At 43.3% G+C, this 23138-nt stretch overlaps 2 protein-coding genes across 3 annotated transcripts in view; both read right to left on the reverse strand.

Annotated features, from left to right (window-relative positions):
• LOC8024811 (splicing factor, proline- and glutamine-rich) overlaps positions 1-22965 on the reverse strand; it is a 29140-nt gene extending 6175 nt beyond the window's left edge. Inside the window, exons 1-3 of one of the 2 annotated variants that reach the window (XM_029978686.4) lie at positions 22800-22965; positions 16966-16991; positions 12584-12750 (exon numbers count right to left, since the gene is read on the reverse strand). The gene's annotated coding sequence lies outside the window, so the exon portion shown is untranslated. Of the gene's footprint in view, positions 1-12583; positions 12758-16965; positions 16992-22799 lie in introns of those variants that run through there. The other variant, XM_042288134.1, reaches the window with a different exon arrangement.
• Positions 12833-14158, reverse strand: LOC120835933 (splicing factor, proline- and glutamine-rich-like). Its single transcript, XM_040208404.2, has one exon. It carries the CDS (start codon positions 14156-14158, stop codon positions 12905-12907), a length of 1254 nt encoding a protein of 417 aa, XP_040064338.1. The 3' UTR covers positions 12833-12904.
• Positions 22966-23138: the final 173 nt, after the last annotated feature.

The following is a 23138-nucleotide window of genomic DNA, read 5'->3' on the forward strand; positions in this document are numbered from 1 at the left end:
TGATAAAAATAGACAAACTCTGACAATACCCCAATACCTGGAGCTCAGCAGGCGTTTTCTACTTTGCCAACCCCAGCGCCTGGCCATGATTAACGTTGGCAGCAAAGGATAGGCACCAGGCCATCTGGCCCCTTGTTCTGAATATGGATTGGGTAGTCTTCCGACACCGTAATAAATCACCCCGGAAAAAATAAAACGACTTTTTTTTTGGGAGAGTATGCGGCTGGAAAAGGATACTGAACAGAAATTTGGATTTCGCTAAATGAGGTCACAGAAGTGTTCAACGGGATGCTACAAATTCAAAACTTCACTCATACATCAATTCCAGTTCCAGGACTCTGACGATTCAATAGTCCTGGAACAGTTGAGAGTGAGGGGAAGCGGCCTCACTTTGGTTCACCAGCTCGATGGGACGAAGCAAGGAGGAGAGAGATTGAGAATCGTGACGCACGTCTTGTCAGCTGTGTTCAATCACACATTTCTTTTCCAAAAATGCGGCCATCCATTAGACACATCGCTGTATGAAGTGTTTTTGGGTTCTGCAGCATCCCGCATATCGCTCCAGCCCTGCTTTGTGACCTCAAAATTTCGGTTCAGTATCTAAGTCTGCGCACCTCGGGCCAAAGGACTGATTCATTCTTTTTTTAGCATTAAAACAAACTAATTCAGCAAAAAGGGGCCAGTAAAGAAAGAATTTTTAACTGCAGCGAAAGTGAATATTCTTTTCCAGCCATTAGTATGGCAAAAGTTAGCCTACTATACCCGTTTTCACCTCAAGAACTGTGGTAAAACAAGTCCGGCTCCTCGCAGCAGCATTACTAATTTCCCCCTTTATGTAGATAATTAAGATATATATAGGCGCATTTTAGATTAGATCAATGTTACCTTATCGAGACGTACAGGCTTCCAACGCCAAAAGCGTCGCTTCTTCCGACGACCAAATCCTGTAAGAACTACTTTGTGCAGTGTATGAACATGAACAATGTGCTAGACTTCCTTTTTTCTTGAGGTGGAAACACATAGTCGAGCCATTTCACGGCACTAAATTTAGAAAAGGGTCTTATGTAGAAGGGTCACCACACACAGACATACCCGGCCAGTCAGTCGACTTTCAGTAATGCAAAGTTGACTTGTTAATATTTTCGGTTCATTCAAAGCTTGGGTGTGGTCCCAACAATCATACATAGAAGTTTATAAAAAAAAAAAAAAAAAAAAAGTGCAGTAATCTAGATTTTAGCCAATGGATCTGGTTAATTCAAAAGATATTTTTGAGTGCTCCAAAAGCAACTTTGGAAGCCTAAAAAAAGTCCCGCGATTATGCTGCCCTATGTCCACAACCTTCATCGCGAGGGTGAAGCTACGCTTTATTGCTTTGATACTGTTCGCGCAGTCGGGTAAAAAGCGAACAAACGCCAACTAAACCGAAAAGCATGGCGGCATGCGCTTACTACAACTCAGGAAGCAAGTAACGGTTTGGCCGCGTGGCACACACAGCCAAATAAGCTGGGCTGTGTGCGCCACACAGCCCAGCACCTTCGTTCATTTAACTGTCAACAGAGAGACCGTAAATAAAAGAACGGAGGTAAATAATAATAAAAAAATTGTCAGCCAAAAAAGGTATAGCTTTGTTGCCTGTGGACAACCTTAAGCAAACGTTTAAGGTGTCTCCCTTCCGTAACCACTTAGGATCACTACAAAATGTCCATATCTGTGCATACAATAGCCTCAAGTAAAACGGTCACCTATCGTAAAATATTAGTGGTGAGAGAAACACTTATTCACATCTTTCGCCATTCCGCCACTCTCTGTCGCCGCGTATTTGCATGACAAACTTTGTTCTAATCAATATTTTGCATTACTTCACTAGATTGCGCTGTAGTTTCAATCTTGGACCGTTGTAGACTACTAGATTAAAAAAGTGGTCAAATGTGCCGAATGTTGCCTGTAGGCAACATTTGTCAACACAGGGTTAATATAGAGCATTTTAATGTCCCTGTCAAATTCAAATTACCAAGTCGTTTGCATAAAAAAAAGAAAGGACTGTGCCCATGTCAGTTACCAAGACGTTGAACTTGCATCTGCTTAAAGAACAACTCTACTTCACTTCTGTCTAAAAAAAAAAAAAAAAAAAAAGGAACAATAACAACAATGCAGTTCTCTTCAGCAACACCCAGGAAGACCACACGTCAAATATTACGACTTAAATCTGTTTAAATGTTTCTTAAGCGGTCCAGCAAACTTTGCAATTTGCCAGGTTGCCAAAATCTGCTGACTCGAGCGGGCGAATTGAGGTGCAACCAACAGCGTGGACGAGGCTACAGCAGGGGCGAAGCCAACTATGAGCTAAACGTCACCACCATTGCCCCTTTGATCGTTTTTACTTCTCCGGGCAAGTGAAATGGGTGACGTCAGCAACGTTTCCTCTCGGCGCTCAGCGGTGTCCACGTGATTGGCACAACGTGCCTGTGCAGCATGCTTCTTGGGAGCCGTCTGGGCCGTCTCGCCATCTCCCAAGTCACTACCACCGTCGTCGTCTCACCGTTTGCAATTATTGTCTCTCGGAGTTACGTTCAAACTACGGCCACCATGTGCGCAGATTTATGCCGCAGTTGTGCAGACGTCTGTCGTAGACATCTAAACAGGGTGAAGGATGTGGTGATGACGACACTCGTGCCTAGCACACCGCCCACCCCAATTTCGCTTGCCGTTGGGTAGAGGATCACGTGACATCTCACACCACGTGACAGCCATGTTCTTGGCGGCTCGAGGCCAATGTTGCCGGATGGAGCCAAAGTTTCGGTTTCGATTTCCGCTCAAGTTTATAATTAGATTTAACACTATACATCTCATTTTTCGTGAAGCAAATGACAGTGTTGTTTACTAGTGCTTTTTAATACAAAATCACTCATTATCTTAAAATCTTTGGAATTGAGCGGAGTTACCTTCTAAAAGAAAACCCACATGTCGATTTCACTCATTTACTGATGTAATGCTGTCAACATGGCAGTTATCTAAATTCCCTCCAGAAAACAGTGGAAAAAGTTATTTATCGGATACCATATGTGAATAGTTTTAAATCGGAACCAAAGCAAGGCCTTGGAGCAGAAAGTGTTAGCCCTAGTTGGAAAGAAAACATCAGAATTGATTATTCCACCAAACTTTTAAGTTACCCCTTAACTTGCCTTTTATAAAATAAAGCCATCAGTCTAAAACAAAACAAAAAACACCACCTGGTCACAGATTAAGCATGCATTAGGGGATCAGCCTCTGGTTTGTTGCCTTCTGTTAAGCTTTGAATGCACATGCACTGAAGAAATCTTGAAAATAGAAAGCTAGCACTAGAGGCAGAGTCATTCTTAATCTGTCAGCAACAAAGGTGCAATTCTAAATTCATAGAGTGAGTTCACCCATAATTACTATTGTATCAAGATGTCACAAATATTCTTTTTGTAGAAAAGTGCATAATTTGCGTAACAATTTATAATTGTACTCTCATTCAGTCAACTAGAATTAATGCAGTGGTGAAACATATTTCACACATGTGCAATTTTAAGCACAAGTCAGAAAGAAGCCTCTCTCAGAAGACCCTTCTGTAAGTAAAAACAGAAGTAAATGAGATGCGACATGTTAAGTTTAGTTTGAAGAGATCACGAAATGATTTTCCTACTTCAGGTAACAAACTAGTGCATAAAACAAGCCTTTCTTTCTCCCAACCTTTCTTTTTTTTTTTTTTTTACTGTTAACGGACACATTAGCCTCGTTTACATGAAAGCGACTTCAGCGCACCGACTCCACTCGTTCTTCGAACGAAACCGACGCGGCAACGTTTACATGAATGCGCACCAAACCCTACACGAAAGTGGCACCACGCCGTGTCAAAGCTCGAAGTTATGCACTTCCAGAACCGGTTTTCCGGTGACGTGGTGGCTTTTCGACGCATTCAGTCATTCAGTGAACGTAAAAATCGTGCTCGCTGTCTTCGGTGCTGCGGAAGAAGTTACGAGACGGAAGGAACATCGAAACCCAAGCGACTCAGGCGTTCAGGGCTCCAGACCGGGCCGCCGGGTCACTCGGGACCAGAGGCGACGTGTGTGCGCACGCTTTGAAGAAGTCTCTGCAGTTCGCCGTGCCAGACCTCGCCGATCGCGACCGGACCAACAGGACCCCGAGTCCGAAAGGCTCCTGCGCAGCCAGGACCGGCACCGAGGTAGAAGCTGCTCGTTCTGCGCTACCATGCAGTGCTCTACAGTGCTCGGAGCTCTCTGTGCCGTTCATACTTGCGCTGAAGCCTTTGGGACCCCTTCGGACGCGCAAGTCGTACTTCGCCAGGCTTGGACGGGGGCGCCCTCACCGAGCAGCTCCGCTATATTCCACTTCCTTTTGATGGCAATAAAAGCTTGCATTTGTTCCCAGGAAAAAATTGCGGGCGACCATACGGGACCGCTCTCCGCGCCGCTGACGAGGTTGGCCGCCGCCATGTTCTCAGCTGTCCACTCGCTCCCGCAGCGAGCTCATTCTCATTATCCTCCCCATTCCAAAATGCAATGCGACCTCCGTTTACATGGGCTGAATGAATGCGCACATGCCAACTCGATCCACCTCTGTCTGGTGGCTTGTATGCAATGCGCTTTCTTTGCGCATTATGCCGTTTACATGACCGCATTGAATGCGACAACTGGATTCGATGCGACTAAGTCGCATTCATGTAAACGCGGCTATTCAGTGCCAGCAACAAGGCCTACTTGTCGAACAAAAGGGGGATTATCTCTCAGCGGTGTTCAATCTAGTCCTCAAAACTTCTAACAGATTGTGGTCTCAACACAAGAAGCAGAAAGAGGGGCTATGCAAGCTTTTAACATGCTAAGGCTGAAGCGACTCGGTAACTGCTTAGTTTAAAGGAGGCACTGGAAAGGCCCAGCTTAATTTTAAGGGCTACAAATACCATTCTAACAAACAAGTCTACTCAATCATTGATACCGTCGAAGGACAGTAATTTTAACACCTTCATCCCTGCCTCCACATGGATGAGTTTACCCTTCTATCAAGTAGCCCTAATTTATATTAACAATAGATACTAGATTGCAAACTTCGAAATATAAAATCATCTCAATTTTTCAGGATGTAGTTAGTGCAAATGATAAGGCTAGGAAAGTCAACCACTGCAGACATGCTGCTAGGCATCCAATCAGTGACGATGGCTGCGGTCACAATTACCAGTGAATACCACTGATTTTAAAAAGCTAGCGAGTTTTAGATATTCCTCTCTATGCATAATAGGAAAAAATCCTATAGAAAAGTAAAGCAAACAAAAAGCAAGGAGTGCTCGAAGGCAAAATATGATGCAGATGGCCACTCCCCAATTTAATTAAGAGTATTTTCCCAGCAAACAATGCACTTCAACCAACATCAAGGTGATGCCCACTAATAACTTTAACAATCCGTAAGTAACCAACCTAGATTTAACATTACATCTGATCAGGGCTTTCCAATTTCAGCTTTAGTAATTATTAGGCAATACTGCCAACATGTCTGATTGAGTACTTTTTTTAACAGCAACTGTCGATGTTAACTTTTCTGCGCAAGATGGTTAAGTGACTTGCAGCGACAGTGCACCGCAGAAACTACACCAGCCTTGACAGTGTTCTATAGAAAAGTTGATGCCAACACCCAATAAACCCATTTCATGAGACTTTCCTGCCATTGTACCATTTCGGTAGCCACAATCTTGCCATACTGGTAAATCTTACAAATGTTTAAAACAATACGGCCTAAAAAAAAAAAAAAAAAAAAAAAAGAAGAGAAAAAGACGACTTTTGGTTATGAGTATTCTAATACTCTTCGCAAAACAAAATGCCATCCAGAAACATTAACAGAAGCACCATCACTTCCATGCTAATGGTGATAATAGCACCTAAAACCTCCAGTTTGTAGACTGGAGGTGGCATTCACATACCCTAATGCAGATAAGCTGCACTCTTTACACTTCTGTACTTAAAAATTTTATGGTGTGTTAGAGCCTCTTTAGCCACCATTAGTACAGCAGAGTCAGTTTTAGACAGAATGACCATATAGACTTTACATTGAGTATAAAGTTTCAATGGCATGCCCCTAGAGAGGTTAGCCCCTATCAAATTCATTACAAACTTAATTCCTGTCTGCACACCTGCCAAGATTGGAGAAATGAAATCCGGGAGAATTTTTAGTGCAAAGGGAAGGGGACAGTTTTTTAATAAAAAAAATTGACAACGAATGTATATGAAGATGTCATTACATTTATATTGCACTGCTCATGCTAGCGAGAAACAGCTGCACCTCGCTATCATTGCAGTCGTTTTGTTGCGACTACAAAAGCTCCTTGTGCAAGTGTGGAGAGGGTGAGAGAGATTGGCATTTTCCGGGGTTTTTTCTGTCGATTGTACAACCATACAAATAGGTCAAAATCTGGGCATCTCCCAGGTAATACAGAACAGTGAGTTGGATCGTGTGTGTTTGTCTTAGGCCTAAGTTTAAACATTACCTCGTTTGGCCTACATAAGAAACTACTACAATAATGTTTACACTCTAATAGTGAAGAACCCTCAATATCACATAAAACCTACGTACAAAAAAAACTACTGCCATAATTTGGTTATAGTCTACTTGTACAGACTATAAGACAGGTAGCAAGATAGAGACAAACTTCTTTGCAGGATGAGGGTAGACACACGGCAAATAAGGTTCCACCATATCACTTACAACTGGGAGTGTGCACGCAGTCCAAATTGGCTAGAACACTAAACCCAACATCTATATTGAACGGGGAGAAAATAAAGGAGCGAAAAATGGGCTGCACAGATGCTATTCTGGAAACTAAAATCCATTTCTTACTCCTGCATTAAATGGTTTAATAGCTAGAAAAATTCATTAACTATAAAATCAAAAGCAGGTGTTGCTGTGAAGTCAGCAAAAGCAGAGATGCTGATAACAATTTAGAAAAAAGTTGCATCTTTAGGCTAACAAAAAAAAAAAAAGCGATATTTATAAAAATGAATAAATAATAAATTACATTATCACATAGACAATGTCTCTAAGACATTGTCTACGTCCTAATGTCTTAAAAAAATCTCCCCGTTCTACTGTAGCAGAACACATAAAAACAGCTCCGTGTTATGCAAAACAAAAATCTTTGATCTTTTTATAAAGTAGTGATCACATCTGAAACAGATGCAAATGCAGTTCCGGCAATTATATTGAGGTATTCAATAAAAAACGGCATTAATGTGCACAAGATAATGAGATACCTCCAAACAAACATGAGCGAAGCATCTTGCTGCAGCACACTTGCAGCCTCACTACCGCAGGTGCTCCCGAAAAACAGTAATGAGATATCAACTGCACGCCGTGCGCTAGACAGGCAGGCTGTAAACTCCATTTGGGTCGCAAAACAGCCTTTGCCGAGTGCCCCTGTCAGAAAAGCGAGGCACTTCATCGGCGACAGTGTCTCCCACAGGGAGCCATTCTGTGGGCAGGTCTGAATTACAGTAGGTCGTAGACAGAACATCGCCAAAACATGTAGAAAGGTAGGATAACCTTTCCCGACCTATCTTAGTCTTAAACCCTCTCCGTACTACACCCATCAAAATCGATCGGACATGATCAACCATTGGCGAACCCCATTACAAAGCACGTGATGCGTTTCCGGATAAGTTACGGCATCTGGTGGATAGAGTAGACACTAGTTTTAGTTTACTTCTAGTTCTTTTTTGTGCCATGAAATGGCAATTTACCTTAGCCAAACACGCGGACGAGGAAGAGTGCTTCGAGCTGCAAATCGGATACTTCCATCGCAAGCCGCGCCTCCTTGGAAGCGTTAGAAATCTCGCAATTCAAGCGTGTCTAAGGTAAATTGTTTTTTGTGAATACAAGCACGAGTGAGGCAAAACGTTATGTCGGATCATCAGACTTTGGTACAGACAGCAATGATTTGTCAAACTAGCCCAAACATTGACAACTGCACGTTGTAAGGCGCGGTTTCGGTTATCATGTTCATTGCTGGTTTTGCATGGAAGTTGGGGCGGTTTGAGCTTGTTGTCAATGAGTCTTGTGGTTAGCTTAGACCAGGGGTCTCAAACACGCGGCTCGGATGGGGCGCAGCCCACAGGCTTCCCACGATTGCGAGCCCCTGTTCTCATGTTTCAAGCACCACATGTCTTGCGTTTTATTTTCATATTTTCATACGTCTTCACATCTTTTGCGCCACTCAGTTTTATCTTGAAGAGTATTGCTTGGTTTTAACTTTCGCTCCCCTGTTCTTCCTCATGTTCATAACAATGCCCTGCAGCGCTACGAGCATGGGTGTCTTGCTGCTGACGCACCTCGAATGCACAAACTCTTGCTCAGCAGGAGCAACAGTCACAAATAAAGAACCAAGCTCAGGCTTCTAGCAGACAAAAAAGAAAATGCTAGTAAAATATAAATATGGTCTTATAATAGTGCAATAAAAACAGTCGGGAAAGGAAAAGGTAGTAGGAAGGGGATTTGCATTTTTAGCATGAGCTTAGTGGATTCTCCAGTGAATTGAGCAACAGGAAAAGGACAGCGTGCTTGCATCGATTATTCGCAATATGTATGGGCCCAGAGTAGACGATCAGAGCCAAATACATACGGCGAAGAGGATCATTTACAATAAGCAGATAGCCAGAGCTGCCCCCTTCTCTAAAAAGATGATTGGTATGTCGTTAAGAGACCCAGCTCCTTTGCAACATTAAACACCAATGCTACTTTTTTTTTTTCCTGAATTTTTGAATGTACAAAGCCCAAGTGGAATATTGGGCCCCTTCCTGGCCTCGGTCAGAAACATCTCTTTTTCCCTGTGACTGGGCCTCATAGGCGGCTCTTACATGCATGTGACCGAGGTGCATTGAATCAAGACTTAACAGGGATTGAGTAGAAAAAGAAAAAAAAAAAGACGGGGTATGTGCGATTGGTTCCCTCTTGATGGGATGGTGTTGGATTGCACCCATGTAAACACAGTCATGGAGAACTTTAACCAATCGATTTCTACAAGGGCCACTAGTAAAGACTGTGCTTCCCACAGTTTGTCCTAAGTATGATGCAAATCCAAGACGGCTATAATGCAGTTAGTGGTAAACCACCAGACATATCATGGGTATTTATACAAAGGAAGTCAAACTATTATTATGAAAGGAGGGAAGACACTGTGGATGCAGCCTGTCTTTCAAAATGCTACAGTTAAAGTATCTGAAACAGATCCGAGGCACCAAGCCGTGTCAATGTGCTGGTCGAACCTTGAAGATGGGCAAGAGAAAAGCAATGATCAACCACATGACACACACCAAGTTCGCTGAGGATGCAATCAATTATTTTGTATCCGTATAGACCAAACTTTTGAAGCCTAATATTCAGGTGTTTCAACAAAAATAACCACCCAAGTTAGACTTCACATGGAAGCTACAACGGGTGCTATTTATTACAATTGCTGGTAAGAATGCTCGCGGCGTCTGTCACCAACCCTTAAAACAAATTATTACTGATAAATTCATACACTGGACGTAGTGCAATTGTGCACCTTCAGTTCAGAGAAACAAACACCTTACCAAACAAGTTGTGCACTTTTTTTCTCAAAGTTTTTGAATCTCCCAAATTTTGTTTGCTTATCCTTTAACCATTCTTTCCAAACAAGTCTGAGTCTAGGCATCATTTTTGTTGTTATTTTACCTCCAATATTATACAAAACTTTCCAGATCTAAAGACTGGTTAAAACACTTTCGTAGAGAAAAATTTTTTTTTCAGGTTATCTTCAAATATGGAAGTCAATTTGATCACCGTAAGAAACTCCAATTATGCAGGTGGTAACTTCTCATCATTGAACGATGTTCAGCGAAAAGGCATCAACCATTGTTGCCATTTATTTGCCTTGCTGTTGTAAAAACTCTATTCAAGGCCAGATGAACGATCACTAGAGCTTTTCAAAAGAAGCGCGTCATCCATATCACCCAAACAGTTTAAAAAGACCGGACAAATTTTTTTTTTTTTTTTTTGGTATCCAGACAGGTCTCGCGAGCACTCGAGGATGTAACCAGTCTTAGAACCCATACGAGCCTTCGATTATGCCAGAAATAGGAAGAAACAAATACTTTTTGGCCACTGCACGTCATTCAATGCCTGTGGGAGTTGCTGACCACTTAAAGATAAGAGCAGGTCATCCATGTGACACAGGAGACGTTGCGGTATGAAAGCAGAGGTCAGACCCCTCACCGGGAGTTCTAGCACAGCATACACTAAGAAGCAAGATGCCCTTGGCAGCTAAAAGGTGAAGACAGCACAAAAAAAAAAAAGACAAATGCTTGCCAAGTTTTTTTTCTATGGGTTTCCTGCATTTATATGTTCTTTCAACACCTTGTTCAACCATATATTTATAAAAGAACCAAAAGTAGTTTAACTATTGTAAAAGTCCGTCGACTGATATATGGTACACAACCCACAAAAGCTGCAAGTGAAAGCCGGTAGCCATCCTGCTACAAAGTGAAGAGCAGAAGCACCTTAACGAGACTACTCCTTTGCACTTGCGGCTCTTCGAAGAGTCCAGTTAAAACTAGAAAACAAGTCAAACTCATCTTGTACGATAAAAAAAAAAAGGAATGGCCCGGTCTAACATTTTGAGGGAGATGTTTCTTACTTGGCCCACAATGCATAACTTTGGGGCCAAAAGTGTTTTTTGTGAAAACACCCATCTGGTTCTACTTTGTTCAAAACTTTTGATAATTGAAAAACATTCATAGAAACACGCAGATAGAGTGCACCGGGCAGCTGCGCAACTATGTTAATGTGTGTATGCAACAAGCCGTTTGCACAGTCAGGTCTTCATAGATAACCAGAAGATATAAAAATAAATATAACACAAATAACAGCCTAATGTACATCCCCGACGTATGAAACTCTCCACCAACCGATGTTCAGAGTGTGCTGCTAGAGGTCCTCTCCACACAATTTAAAGGAGAAAACTGCTGTTCGTAGTGTAGCTAGCTACCTTCAAATCAAGTGGAGCATTAAATGCACTGAAAGTTGAGAAATCCATCGGAGGTCGCAACTATTATTAACTCGGCGAAACAAATTAGGGTCCAGAACACGTGCTACATGTTATGGTCGCATATACAACTGCATTTCCCAAGTGCAAAGGAGCACTTCTGCAAAACTCATAATATAGACCCTTTTACTGCTTACAAACATGGACTGCTGCCTGCATCCCAAGTGACTTCTGGATGCTCTGTCTTTGCAAGCCTAGGAAGGTTGCTCATGTAACGAGTGCTAGAAAGCATAACTGCTACACAGACAACAAAGTTGGAGATTTAGCGAGGAACTCTGGCTGTACGATTTAACGTCTTCGAAGAAACAAGTTGGTTTACAAGATTTTAAAATTTTGAACAGATCTCGCACTTTGTGGTTCTTTCGATGTTCAACTGGAGAAGTGGTAGTTAAATGTTTCATCGACGTTTCAATCAGCAGTGATAAGGTGGGCTTTGTTAATTTTCTTTTTATGAACCGGAAGTTTGCTGGGACATCAAAGACTGGAGCATGCCTAGTGGCATTTGCAAAGAAAACGGTCTATAAATTTATATTGCAGTTCATAAGCCCTAATAACCAGTGAGGAAGACTCCACGACTAACAATAAGATTACCAACTAATGATATTTCTGGCAGCAATGGTTCAGTCAAAGCACAGCTTTTCCTCCAATGATACAAAATGCTAATGACCGAGCTAAAAATCATAAAAGTAGATTCTAACTAAGAAATTTAAGAAACAACCTAATCAAATAGCAAAGGTGAGATATTTTAGACTTTCTTCATAATCAATTATAGCCGTAGTAGCTCCAAGCGAGCAGTGAAGAGGTAGCCCATTTGCATTACCAAAAGAATTAAAAGCGATTTCCGAGGAACGAGAGTTCATACTTGTTCCTTAACAAAACAAACAATAAAAAAAAAAATAAGGTGCAAGTTGGTTAAGGGATTTTTGCATAAGCAAATTTCACTCTGCACGCACAACTTCAAACTAGAGCTAATGTGTGCAAGATAGGGTACAAGTTTAAGGATAGTAGCCAAAGAGCACCACAGGTATCACCCCCCAAACATGCTGAAGTTTTACACACGTTTTATCAGCCACGTGAAAATCGGATGAAAGCTTGGTATGTTGAGGTAGTTTTATAGCATTTCAACTAAAATTGCCATAGTTGCTATCAGAGTTGCTCTGTGCACTTATTGCATATGCCTTATGAAACTATAAAACAAATCAAAATTTCCGCTGTATCGAGCGAGACAAGCTTACTCTGCATTTATAGATGGAGCTTCGTGAAATTTCACAGTACAAACCGAATGCTACGAAACTGAATGTTCAAGTAGTGACGACTGATGACCGAAAGACGTTTTCCGCCAATGAGATTGGCAATGGGTTGTTTATGACGAGTCCAATCATTGAGGAGTGCCAGTAGACTGTATATTCATTTTTAAATAAAAATAATTTAAAAAGCAGCGCTTTTTCAAGGAACCAAATCATAGTAAAAACAAGATCAAGCAGTGCAGCGTCTTACCGAAGAGTTATATTTCCCTGCGCGTGCCAAAGGGAGAGCCGCAGCCTGGTGAACCGAGAGCCTTACAAGCGCCCGAAAGCTTATATCCGGCACGACAGTCTCCGAGGGGACTAGTCTAGAGTGAGATGCAGTAGCTGGATCGGGGCCTGCAGAGGCTTAGCTCCTGCCTGAGAGAGAGAAGCAGCCATTAATGCACGAAAAACACACGGTCAAAGTGGGGCCTCGTGGCCCTTGAGAAAGGAGCAAAGCCAAGTGTCGAACTGCATGTAATGAAACCAGTACAACGTCCCACTCCCACACACTGCACCCCTCTCAGTCTGCTCAGTAGGGGCTCCGGTGGTGGTTGTTCCAGCCACCGGGGTACTGGGCATAGGGCAGCTGGGGGCCCCCGAGATAGCCCGTGTCGTAGCCAAGGTAGCTGGCGTACTGGTCGTGGGGCCCATCCTGCCAGGGCGAGCCCCCGGGGGGCCCGAAGGGGCGCTCTACCATCTGCTCCCTGCGGTATCGGTCCACCTCTTCCTCCAGCTTGCGCCGCTCTTCCGCCAGCACCTTCTCGAGCTCGTCCCGCTTCTCCCGCTCAAAGTCCAGGAAGCGCTTCCAGCGCTCGGCCACTCTGTGCTCCTGGGTGCCTGGACGGGCAAACCGGGGCCCCACCTCTCGCTCGCGGGCGTAGCCCCTCCCCCGGCGCGACACAGAGCGTTCGGGCAGTCCCAGCACCCAGTCACGGTACTCAAGGGGCTCGGCCCAGATGGGGCGCGGCTCGCTGGTCAGTAGGAAGCAGCCCTCGAGGCAGCGCTTAAGGGCCGCCTGCGCAGCCGGCTTGCGTGCAAACTCCACGATGCCCTCGCCCACAGAACGTCCCCGATCGTCCACTACCACAACGGCACGTTCCACCTCGCCGAACATGGAGAAGGCGCTCTCGAGCAGCTCGTTGGATACCCACGGCCCCAGGTTGCGGACGCTCAGGCAGGTGCCTTGCGTGGCGAAGCGCACCTGGATGCGCCGGCCCTCCACGGGGGCCTCGTCCAGGGCCGCCTTGGCCGCTTCCGCCGCCTCGTACGAGCCCATCTTGACGAAGCCGAAGCCCTTCTCGGCGTTCAGGAAGGTCTCCTGCACCTCGCCGTGCTCCTCAAACATCTTGCGCAACTCTTCCTCACTCGTGCTACCCGGCAGGTTGCCCACAAACAAGCGGCAGCGTCCCCCCGGCTTCTCGTCTCGGGGACGCACCCCAGCCCCGCCCTGCCCCATCGCCTTGGCCAGCTTGCCCTTGGCGTTGCTAGCGGGGGTCACCCGCAGCCGTCGGCCACGTCGCAGGTTCATGTCCAGGTTGGCCACCGCTGCCTCGGCACTCTGGGCGCTGTCCAGCTTCACGAAGGCAAAGCCCTTCTGCGCGTTCACGTACACCTCCTTCACCTCCCCGTAGGGCTCGACCAGGTCCCGCACATCTTCCTCAGACACCGTGTGCGGCAGGTTGCCCACGTAGATGCGGCTCCGGTCGTAGGCTGCCTCGCAGTTGTCCTTGGGCCGGTAGATGGGCGTGCGGTGCCGGCCGTCCCCCTGGTCGTGGTAGCTCATGCTGCACACCCTAGGCACCCACTGCACCTCAATCACGCACACCAGAGACACCCTCGACAGGCTCCAACCACCACCCGGCACGTGCACGTCCTCCTACAGACCGCTTGTAGCTACAACTACAGTATGTGGATACAGCCACACAAATTTCGCTGCGTCGGATAGGAAAATTAGTTGCTCAATTGTACCACAAATGAATCATATTTGAAGAAAAGCTGCCACCCATTCAAGGGATTGCAAACTGTTTTTTTTTTTTTTCCTTTGGCTAGAGCATAATTCGTAGAGCATAAGAGAATCTGAACCAGTTTACATCAAGTTCCTATTAAAAAAAAAAAAAAGCTTTTGAGGCTCACTTTTTTTCTTAACTACACTTTTCTTACCAGAATGGATAATTGGGCAAGTTTTTAAGTATTCAGCGACTATGAACAGATGAAGAGAGACTGGACGGCACAAACGCTTGTGCCGTCCAGTCCATTTCTTTATCAGTATCTAGTCACGCTGTTTCAGGCTGAATACGTGACGTGCCCCATACCACTGACAAAGTGCTTTTAGAGAAACAAACCGAGAGATTTAGGAACACTACAGTAAGCCCATACGCCCAAGTAGCAGCAAAATTAACGCCCTCTGCAGCAAACTGTCAATTGCAGCACTACACCCGTCAGAAAAGGTGCACCACGACGCTTCAGTGACATAACTGCACAAGGAAGGCCGTTTGTGTTTGTTCTTTATCGTGGTCTCTTTGAAGTGCAGCTCTAGCCAAAAAATTTGCCACTGCAGAAAATTACTAATTCATTGTGATAACAGCTCATAAAAAACTAGTTACAACGTAATTTTCATTTAGTTCCTGAATTGAGATAGCGATCAAGTTGAAGTATATGATGGTTTCAAAGTCGGAAACTTTTCGTAATTGGGGGAGCAAAAATCTAATTGAGTTCTATTCAGAAAATAACTACAAATTATGGGAAATTTATTTGAATCAATTTATATTTTCAAATATAAAAACTGGGGAATACAGAAAAATATTCGCAACATAAGTACTGCTCATATGGCATCAATAAAATATCTTCTTTTCTTGCTTTATCGGCCTATGCTTTTCAGATGTGGTTTTCTAGTACATATGTTTTCACAAAAAGATTGCTAGGGAAAATTAGAAACAGATGTCAGCTACTCATTAACATTTCATTATGCTGAACTTTTAAATTAGAGAAACATTTTCAACTTCTGCCACTCATTTGAGGTTTTTATGTGGTAATAGAGAGGCCTTTCCTGAAAGTCTAAGAAATCTCTAGGTCTGACTTATTTTTAAAGCTCTTCCTCTAGTACTTAAGAAAAAGCAAAAGCAGAAAGGGAAGAAGCAACAGCGTTATCAAGACTGTGCACAGAGTTGGAAACATGTCCTGGGATACATTTCTGCAATTACTTTTTTGCTTTGACAGTGTCTCTCTACCAAACTTTGGATTAAAAAGACTAAATTAGTAAAGAAAGGCAGAAAGATGTCCATGCCCAGAGAGCTTATTGAAAACCCTGTGTCAATACCTAGCTTTTAAGTTAGATGCTATAAAACTAGTAACATTAGCTGAAAAAGACAGTTAAAGGAGCTGTGCAACGATTTACAACGTTAAAAGAATTTGCATCTTCTACTTTTGACATTGTTTACCTTGCACAAAGGACACCAAAACATATTTTCTTCCTTTGAAATGTTGTGATTCCGCCACGTAATCGCGAAGGAAAAATTGGAATATTTCCCGAGCAGCGGCCATGAGAACCATGCGGTGTGATGTCAATAGGGGATTTGTAAAAATATAGCAAGTTGTACAAATACCTCCTCGATAAAAGGCAATTTTTCTATAAATCTTGTCGTTCCAACATAAATATAAATGTATGAAAAACCTGGTACTATCGACAAATATTGTACAGAGTTTTAGTGGCGCCATCTATCCGAGATCAACAAAACTGTCAGCTCTATCCACTACCGCAAACAGCCGCCAGATGCCGGAGGGGGACAGGGGCAGATCTAGACGAAAATGGCCGGACCCGGACGTTGGCACTTTCCTGAAGGAGTTGAGAGGTGCTAAAAAAACCTCAATCTTTGTCAATTTTTAAAATAAAAACTAGGACATGCGGCAAAAGCGTTTTTTCTTTTTAACTTCAAAAAGGTGAAGACACAACACTCCATAATTATTTAAGCAAAGCACTGAAATTGTTGCACAGCTCCCTTAAAATGCAGGCAGAGCAACTAGATTGCTCTGGCATGTTAATAACAACAGTTCAGATTGATGAGCAATTGGCACAAGTGTTACACTGTACCGCTTTGCTGCCTTATTCCTCCCTAAAATAAAAATATGCACCGATGCTTATTTTGTTTTCCCCCAGACTGAAACCCATGAAACAATACACAAACACGCAGCACTGACGTCAGGCTGCTGCGGTAGCGGTGCTTATAGGCAGGGCAGATGAGCAGACGCTCCACTTCTTGCGAATCTGGTTCCTCTACACGCACAGTGCCCACACCTTGTGTGGAAACTGCATTTGCCCACACTTCGTCAGGGCTTGTCGTTTTAAACAGCGCGTTGGCCTATAAGCACATCTGGCCATATGTTCCATATTATTCAACATTGCAAGTTTGAAATAAATGACCAAGATTAAGGACAACTATAATGTCTCGTGTTCTAAGAAGTTGTCATAGCTAAGGAAACATGCAATTGCATGTTCCAAGAAAGCCAAAAAAGCTTGACATTTAATTTAGATAAAACACCTAATCATAATCAGTACAGCTAAAAAAAAAAGTCAATAAAAGTATGCCTATTTACCTTAGGTCCTCCGCAAAAGTGCTGTCCTGCAGAAAAAAAAAAAAAAAGCATTTTTAAAGGCAGTATTTACCACATTTCAATTAATGTAGCTATCAGGGTATTCATATGGTAATCGAAATCTGAACCTAATGAACCACCGAGGAAGAAACGAGTCGAAAGCCACAAACCCCACTAAGCCTATCTGTGAACACTTGGCAGTAACAGCCTGTTGGTTGCGGAGGAAAAGCCGCTGCGGCGGCATTGCACTTGTGCATTCTCTTCCTTGGGAACTACAAAAAATACCAAGCCTACTTGCTAAACCTACCCTTGGCATAATTTGATTTTTTGGTCAGTGTCAAATTATTTGTCCTTATATCATTGAATTAAAATTCACTCTTGTGCTGCAGTTAAAGGGGTACTCCGGCGATTTTTTGAGCTACCTAACTAACTATATTTTCTGACTCCCCGGCCTTTACCCTTTCCGGTATGCTACTTAGTATCGCGAAATTCATAATAGTTATTGCGAAATCGGCAAATGAAAATGATGCAAAAACCAACATTCAAATATACCCGCACTTTTCAGCGCCGTGACGTCTGTGGAAGGGAAGCTTGCCAGTCGAGCGAGCAGTCTAAAAAATAGAATATGCCAATCATTCATTCAGTGCTGGAGCACGGGGACTGGAGCAAGCTTCCAAAGCATTCATTTCACACCATGACACTGCTTCGAATCAGTCGGGAACAAATTCTACAGCCCAAAGAGTGAACCCCTGCACTTCCACTGACGTCACTTTTTCGTTGCTGCCAGTAGAGACTTTCAGTTTGAAAAACACGGTGAGGACCAAAATATTAAATTCAATAACTTTGTGAAAAAAAAAAAAATTATTTTGACCTAATATTTGGGATACTATTTTGGCAATGTTGTTTGGCAAGTTAAGCCAAATTTCAAGCAAATCGGGGACCATGAAGAAATCGCCGGAGTACCCCTTTAAGTGTGACTGGGACTCTCCACTGCCTTTTCCAAGCTTCACGTAATTTACAAATGCCCAGAAAATTAAGGGGGGTTAGAAAAGTATTTTAAAATGCAAGCTGTCAAGAAAAGTAGCTATAATATCCAGCAGTGCATGTGAATGCTATGTCTGTCCTCTCAATGCAAGTTGCCTGTCCTGTAACCATCAACTAGACCCATTTTCACCTCAAGAACCGCAGTCAAACAAGTCCGGCTCCTCGCAGACCATTACTAATTTCCTCCTTATAGATATGTGCAGGAGAATGTTAGATATATTTGTTATCTTATCAGGACGTACAGGTTCCAAATGCATTGCTTTTTCCTTCAATAACTGAATCTCGCAAGAACTACATGGAACCGCGTTTGAACGATGCGCAAAACTTGCTTTTTTCTTGAGGTAAAAAAGGGTACAGTTGAAATACTACTGAGCTTTCACCAGCATCTGCAAGGTCAGGGCTTGCCATTTCTGGGGGCTACAAAATGAAAATGTTGTATGCCAAATATTCTGATATAGAATGTGGTGGACACTAACATAATGTAAGCCCCACAAAAAAGTACTAAGCTCTTAAAACTTTTTTTTGCCTGCATAGTATGTTACAAATAAACTTTACCGAAAGAAAAATAATTTCTAGCACAATATTCATGTCGCGACACTTGAGATTCCAAAACATGCCTTTTTCGGGGTCAAAGTCCAAAATAGAAGCATGTTTGGGAATTTTTCCTAAATCAAAGTTTGTTTGAATTTTTGTTTCAGCTAAGGTTTATTTTGGGACATATATGCCCTAGCTTTTCACTTAAAAAATATTTTTGGGAGTTCAGTGTCAGTTTAAGACAACTAGCATCCTGGCCTCTTCAAAGATGGGGTGAAGACAAGAATGTGATTATTGGGTCTAGATCAGGACAGCTAACCACTAACTGCTGGGTATGAACCCATGCATTATTTCGTTTAGCTTTAATATTTCTTTCACACATGGAGCATAGATAAAGATGTGGCCACCACTATCCCATAATCTTTCAATGGTGCTTGGCATTTGCCATAAATGGTACCACATGCTGATAGTCCCATTTAAAGGGGAATAAAACTTCTGTGTTCTTCACTTCAGCAATTCTAGCACAAAAAATATATATATATATAATGAAACCATCACTCAAGTATTTAACACATCTTTGCGGTCCTCCACCAGACAGCCATTTGAGTCAGCTGTGGGATTGCTACTCAATACTCTAGCAGAGTAAAGTGATTTCGGACTTCCACAGCTAAATGTCTTGGCTACCAATTTCTACCACAGTCATGAATATGCAACTGCATCTATATTCACATATTTGGGGTTCCATGACTTAGTGCCGTCAGTTCTGCTAGAGCCGCCAGCACTGTATACCAATGATCTTCCAACAAACAGGAATTATGCCAACTAAATGTCTGGGCTTCACTAAAGTGGAGCTATGGGGCTTTACTTTAGCAAATGTCATATCAGTTTAACCCAAGAGGATTTTCCCAAAGCATGCAAATCATTATCTTGCTCATTCGCTCAGACTTCTTACAGTGGACTATGCTGGGCTTGTGAAAAGTTAGAAAATAAGACTTGGAAAGAGCAATAACCCTTTAGGTTTTGTCCACAAAGCCGAACAAAAATCAACTGCCCACTTCTTCAGTGTGAAATCAACTTTGAAGAAACATATAAAAATACATTTTTTTCTAAAAAAAAAAAAAATCTAGTTAATTGCAGTGCTTTTGATCATGACATTGACTAGGCCCTTCATGCCTCACAGCTCAGAGACGAGCTGCCTAACTAGAGCGCAACAGAAACATTCTGCTCTCTAGCATTATTAAACTCTACAACCTTTTTTGCCGTTTTTGTGTATGACATGTTCAACAGATTTTACTCATTGTAAGTTTGTCTCTCTCTTACTATTTCATTTTGCGTGGTATTGCAGGTAGCTTGTTCGTTCTGATACCAAACAGTTCTTATCCCCCCTCACTATCCGTTGCTCATCAAGCAAACTGTACCGAGCATTCAGAGGATGCAGAAGCCCAGTGAGAGCTCTGTGGCAAGTCACTTTGGCATCCAAGTCTGTCCAGGCATGGCAGATACAGCACAAGGCTCTGAAGAAGCTTGGAAGCATCTGCCCAGAGCTGAGTACTGCCTTTGCAACTGCTGAATAGGGCTTTCCTAATATATAGATTTCAACTTAACAAATGAAAGCATTTGATTGACCTTAATGTGCAAGCGGCTAAGGTATTTTTATTTTACATATCCAAGTTACAAAAAGCTGGACAAAATAAATTTTAGCATTTCATCATGCTAATACATCAACTTTATTTTCTAAAAATAAAGCAGCCACTGGTATCCATTTTATATGTAACTGGTACCACCTGGTGGAAAATTGTGGTTGAGGATTTTTAGGATTGCCTGAGGAAGGCATGTGCCCAAAACGGTCACTTGTTCCTTCTCCTCCTTTTTGCATGTCTTATCTCTCTCTATTTCATTTTTGTGAGCGCATTAGAAAGGACAGGAAAAAAGGGTCTTAAAGGGCAACTCCGCTTCATTTTTGGTTTTGAAAAAACAATGCAGTCCTCTTCAGTATCACCTAGGAAGACCACACGTGGAATCTTACGACGCAGTTCTGTCTAAATGTTTCTTAAACGGTCCGGCAAACTTTGCAACTCGCCAAGTTGCCGAAATCGGCTGACTTGAGCGGGCGAATCCAGTCGCATCCAACAGCGCAGTCAAGGCTATGGCATGGGTGGAGCCAACATTGAGCTAAACGCCATCTACATGGCCCCCTTTTGCTTGTTTTCACTTCTCCGGGCGAGCGTAGCGCATGACGTCAGCAATGTTGCCTCTCGGCACTCAGCAGTGTCCATATGATTGGCGTAATGCGCCTGCGCAGCGCGTTTCTTGGGAGCCGTCCGGCCGCCCGCCGTGGTCCCGCCGTCTTCCGCGTCACAACCGCCGTCGTCGTTTCACAGATTGTGATTATTGTCTCTCGGAGTTTCGTCCACACTACGGACACCACGTGCGCGCACACTTATGCCGCAGTTGTGCAGACGTCGTCGAATGCCGTAGACACCGAAACGTGGCGAAGAGTGCGGTGCAGACGACACTCGTGCCTGCCACACGCCCGCCCCAATCCCGCCCGTCGTTGGAGCGAGGATCACGTGACATCTCGTACCACGTGATGGCCATGTACTTGGCGACCCAAGGCCAATGTTGCCGGGCGGAGGCGAAGTTCCGGTTTCGATATTCGCTTGTGTTTAAAATCAGATTTAAAAATATGTATCCCATATTTCGCGAAGCAAACGATGTAGTGTTTTACTAGGGCTTTTTAATTCGAAATCAATCATTATCCCGAAATCTTCGGAATTGCCCTTTAAACAAACTTAGGAGCAAAACGATAAGCCACAATAGGCACAAAAAGGATTTTGGGAGAGCCCAATCAAATCAAGATTCCACAAAGGTCTCGACAACTGGCCACCTCCTGTTTATGCTTGTACTAAACTTTGTGGGTGGGACTATTTTGCCGGCAGCCAGTGTGGGCTATTGTGCCAACAGCCAACACAATAACCCGATAAAAAAAAAAAAATGGTTTTGGACCGCACGTGTATTACTGTGGAATGTGTTAACACCCCCCCCCCCCCCCCCCCCCCCCCGGCTGCTCATTAGAAAAATATTAACCCAATTGGCCCACCCGGGGACGTTGCTTCGCAGCCGCCCAAGCACCGTTTGTCCTCCATTCACCTCCGGAAAGGGAATCCCATACCATTTAGTTCAGCAAAGTTTCGTCTACAACATTAGATTTTTCAGTGTTAATCGTAAAAAAAAAAAAAAAAATTGTAAATATTCCAAAATGCCTAAAAATATTGAGAAAAAAAAGCAAGTACTACACAGCGTGGATTGAACCAGGGTGCCGCTGCGTATGGGACATACACCCTAACACTGAGCTACTCTACAGCTTCAAATAGTCGTTTTCACAATTCGTATTGCACGAGACCCAATAGCGGACAACTGCCGGCCTTTCTTTTCCCGGGTTATTGTGCCGGCTGCTGGCAGAATATCCACTTTCGAACTTTTGCAAGTCGGAATTTTAAAGGAACAATATAACACTCGGTCACTTCAAAATCGGGAAGGTTTGTGACCCAGATGACGTTTCAGGTCGCTGTTTTTGACAGGTAGTAAAAAAAAAGGAGAGGGAAAAAAAAAAAAAGATTGACTAGAGTTTGGATGTTACGACTTCGAACTAGAAACCCAGCGGCAACTAAGGAATGCCAAAAAATAAATGTAAAGTTCGACAGCACCGCGCACTACAGTCGCGCACTTTTCGCCAGTAAGAACCGGTCTGTGCGACATGGACGCAAACGGCGTTAGGGTTAGGTATTACTACGAAGCAGAGGCTATGCGCAAAAATCAAAAGCGTTCAAATCAGCACAAAAACAAAACGAAATATCCTTTTCTCAAGAATAAGTTGAGTCGGCTCCGCCTATTTCTCTAACCAATGGCCAGCGAAGTGGCACTCTGCCGCAAAACTTGATTTGAAAATTCCTGATGAAATGCCGGCTAGCAAGGGAGGCGGCAATTCGCCTCGACATAGGTCGGGCAACACTTTTGCCTAAAAAAAGCCCGATTTCACGCAAATCAACACACGCCCATCCTAGCAACGCCATTTCTCAACGAAGGCAACACAAGGCGCTGTTTCCGATTCTTGACATCATCTACGATCTCCTTCCTAAAAGTTCGCAATGGCGGCCATTCGAGACAATAACGATTTCAAGCGACGCCGGCAAATGCCCGAATCCGGTGAATACGCCGCAGTAAAGGACGCAAATGTTAGCCCAAAATTAAGAGCTTACCTTGTCCTTCCAAATATCAGGCGCATACCATGTCAGTGACTCGGTTTTTCAGACGTTTAACTTCGTTTGAGTTAAGCTTCACACGTTAGCACGCTATGGCGGACCTTCTTGTACTAGAAGAATCGTTCTGCGCAGGCGCAACCAATGTTACGAACATAACATAAGCAGAGAAATATAACTATCTACTAAAAATATACATAAAATAGTTTAAAAGCCTAAATCAAAGCTAAAATTTAGGTAGTCAGCTCATATGAAAACATGCATTTAATTTATATTGCTAGAGTGGGTGTAAAGGTTTCAGTACCGATGACATTCATTTTAAATCTAGATAGCAGACCC

The sequence above is a fragment of the Ixodes scapularis genome, unplaced genomic scaffold (assembly GCF_016920785.2).
Source record: "Ixodes scapularis isolate PalLabHiFi unplaced genomic scaffold, ASM1692078v2 PGA_scaffold0__279_contigs__length_252992795, whole genome shotgun sequence".
In the NCBI taxonomy this organism is placed as follows: domain Eukaryota; kingdom Metazoa; phylum Arthropoda; class Arachnida; order Ixodida; family Ixodidae; genus Ixodes; species Ixodes scapularis.

Coding starts and splice junctions, on each gene's coding strand:
- LOC120835933 (XM_040208404.2), bottom strand. CDS start 14,158: ATGAGCTACCACGACCAGGGGGACGGCCGGCACCGCACGCCCATCTAC.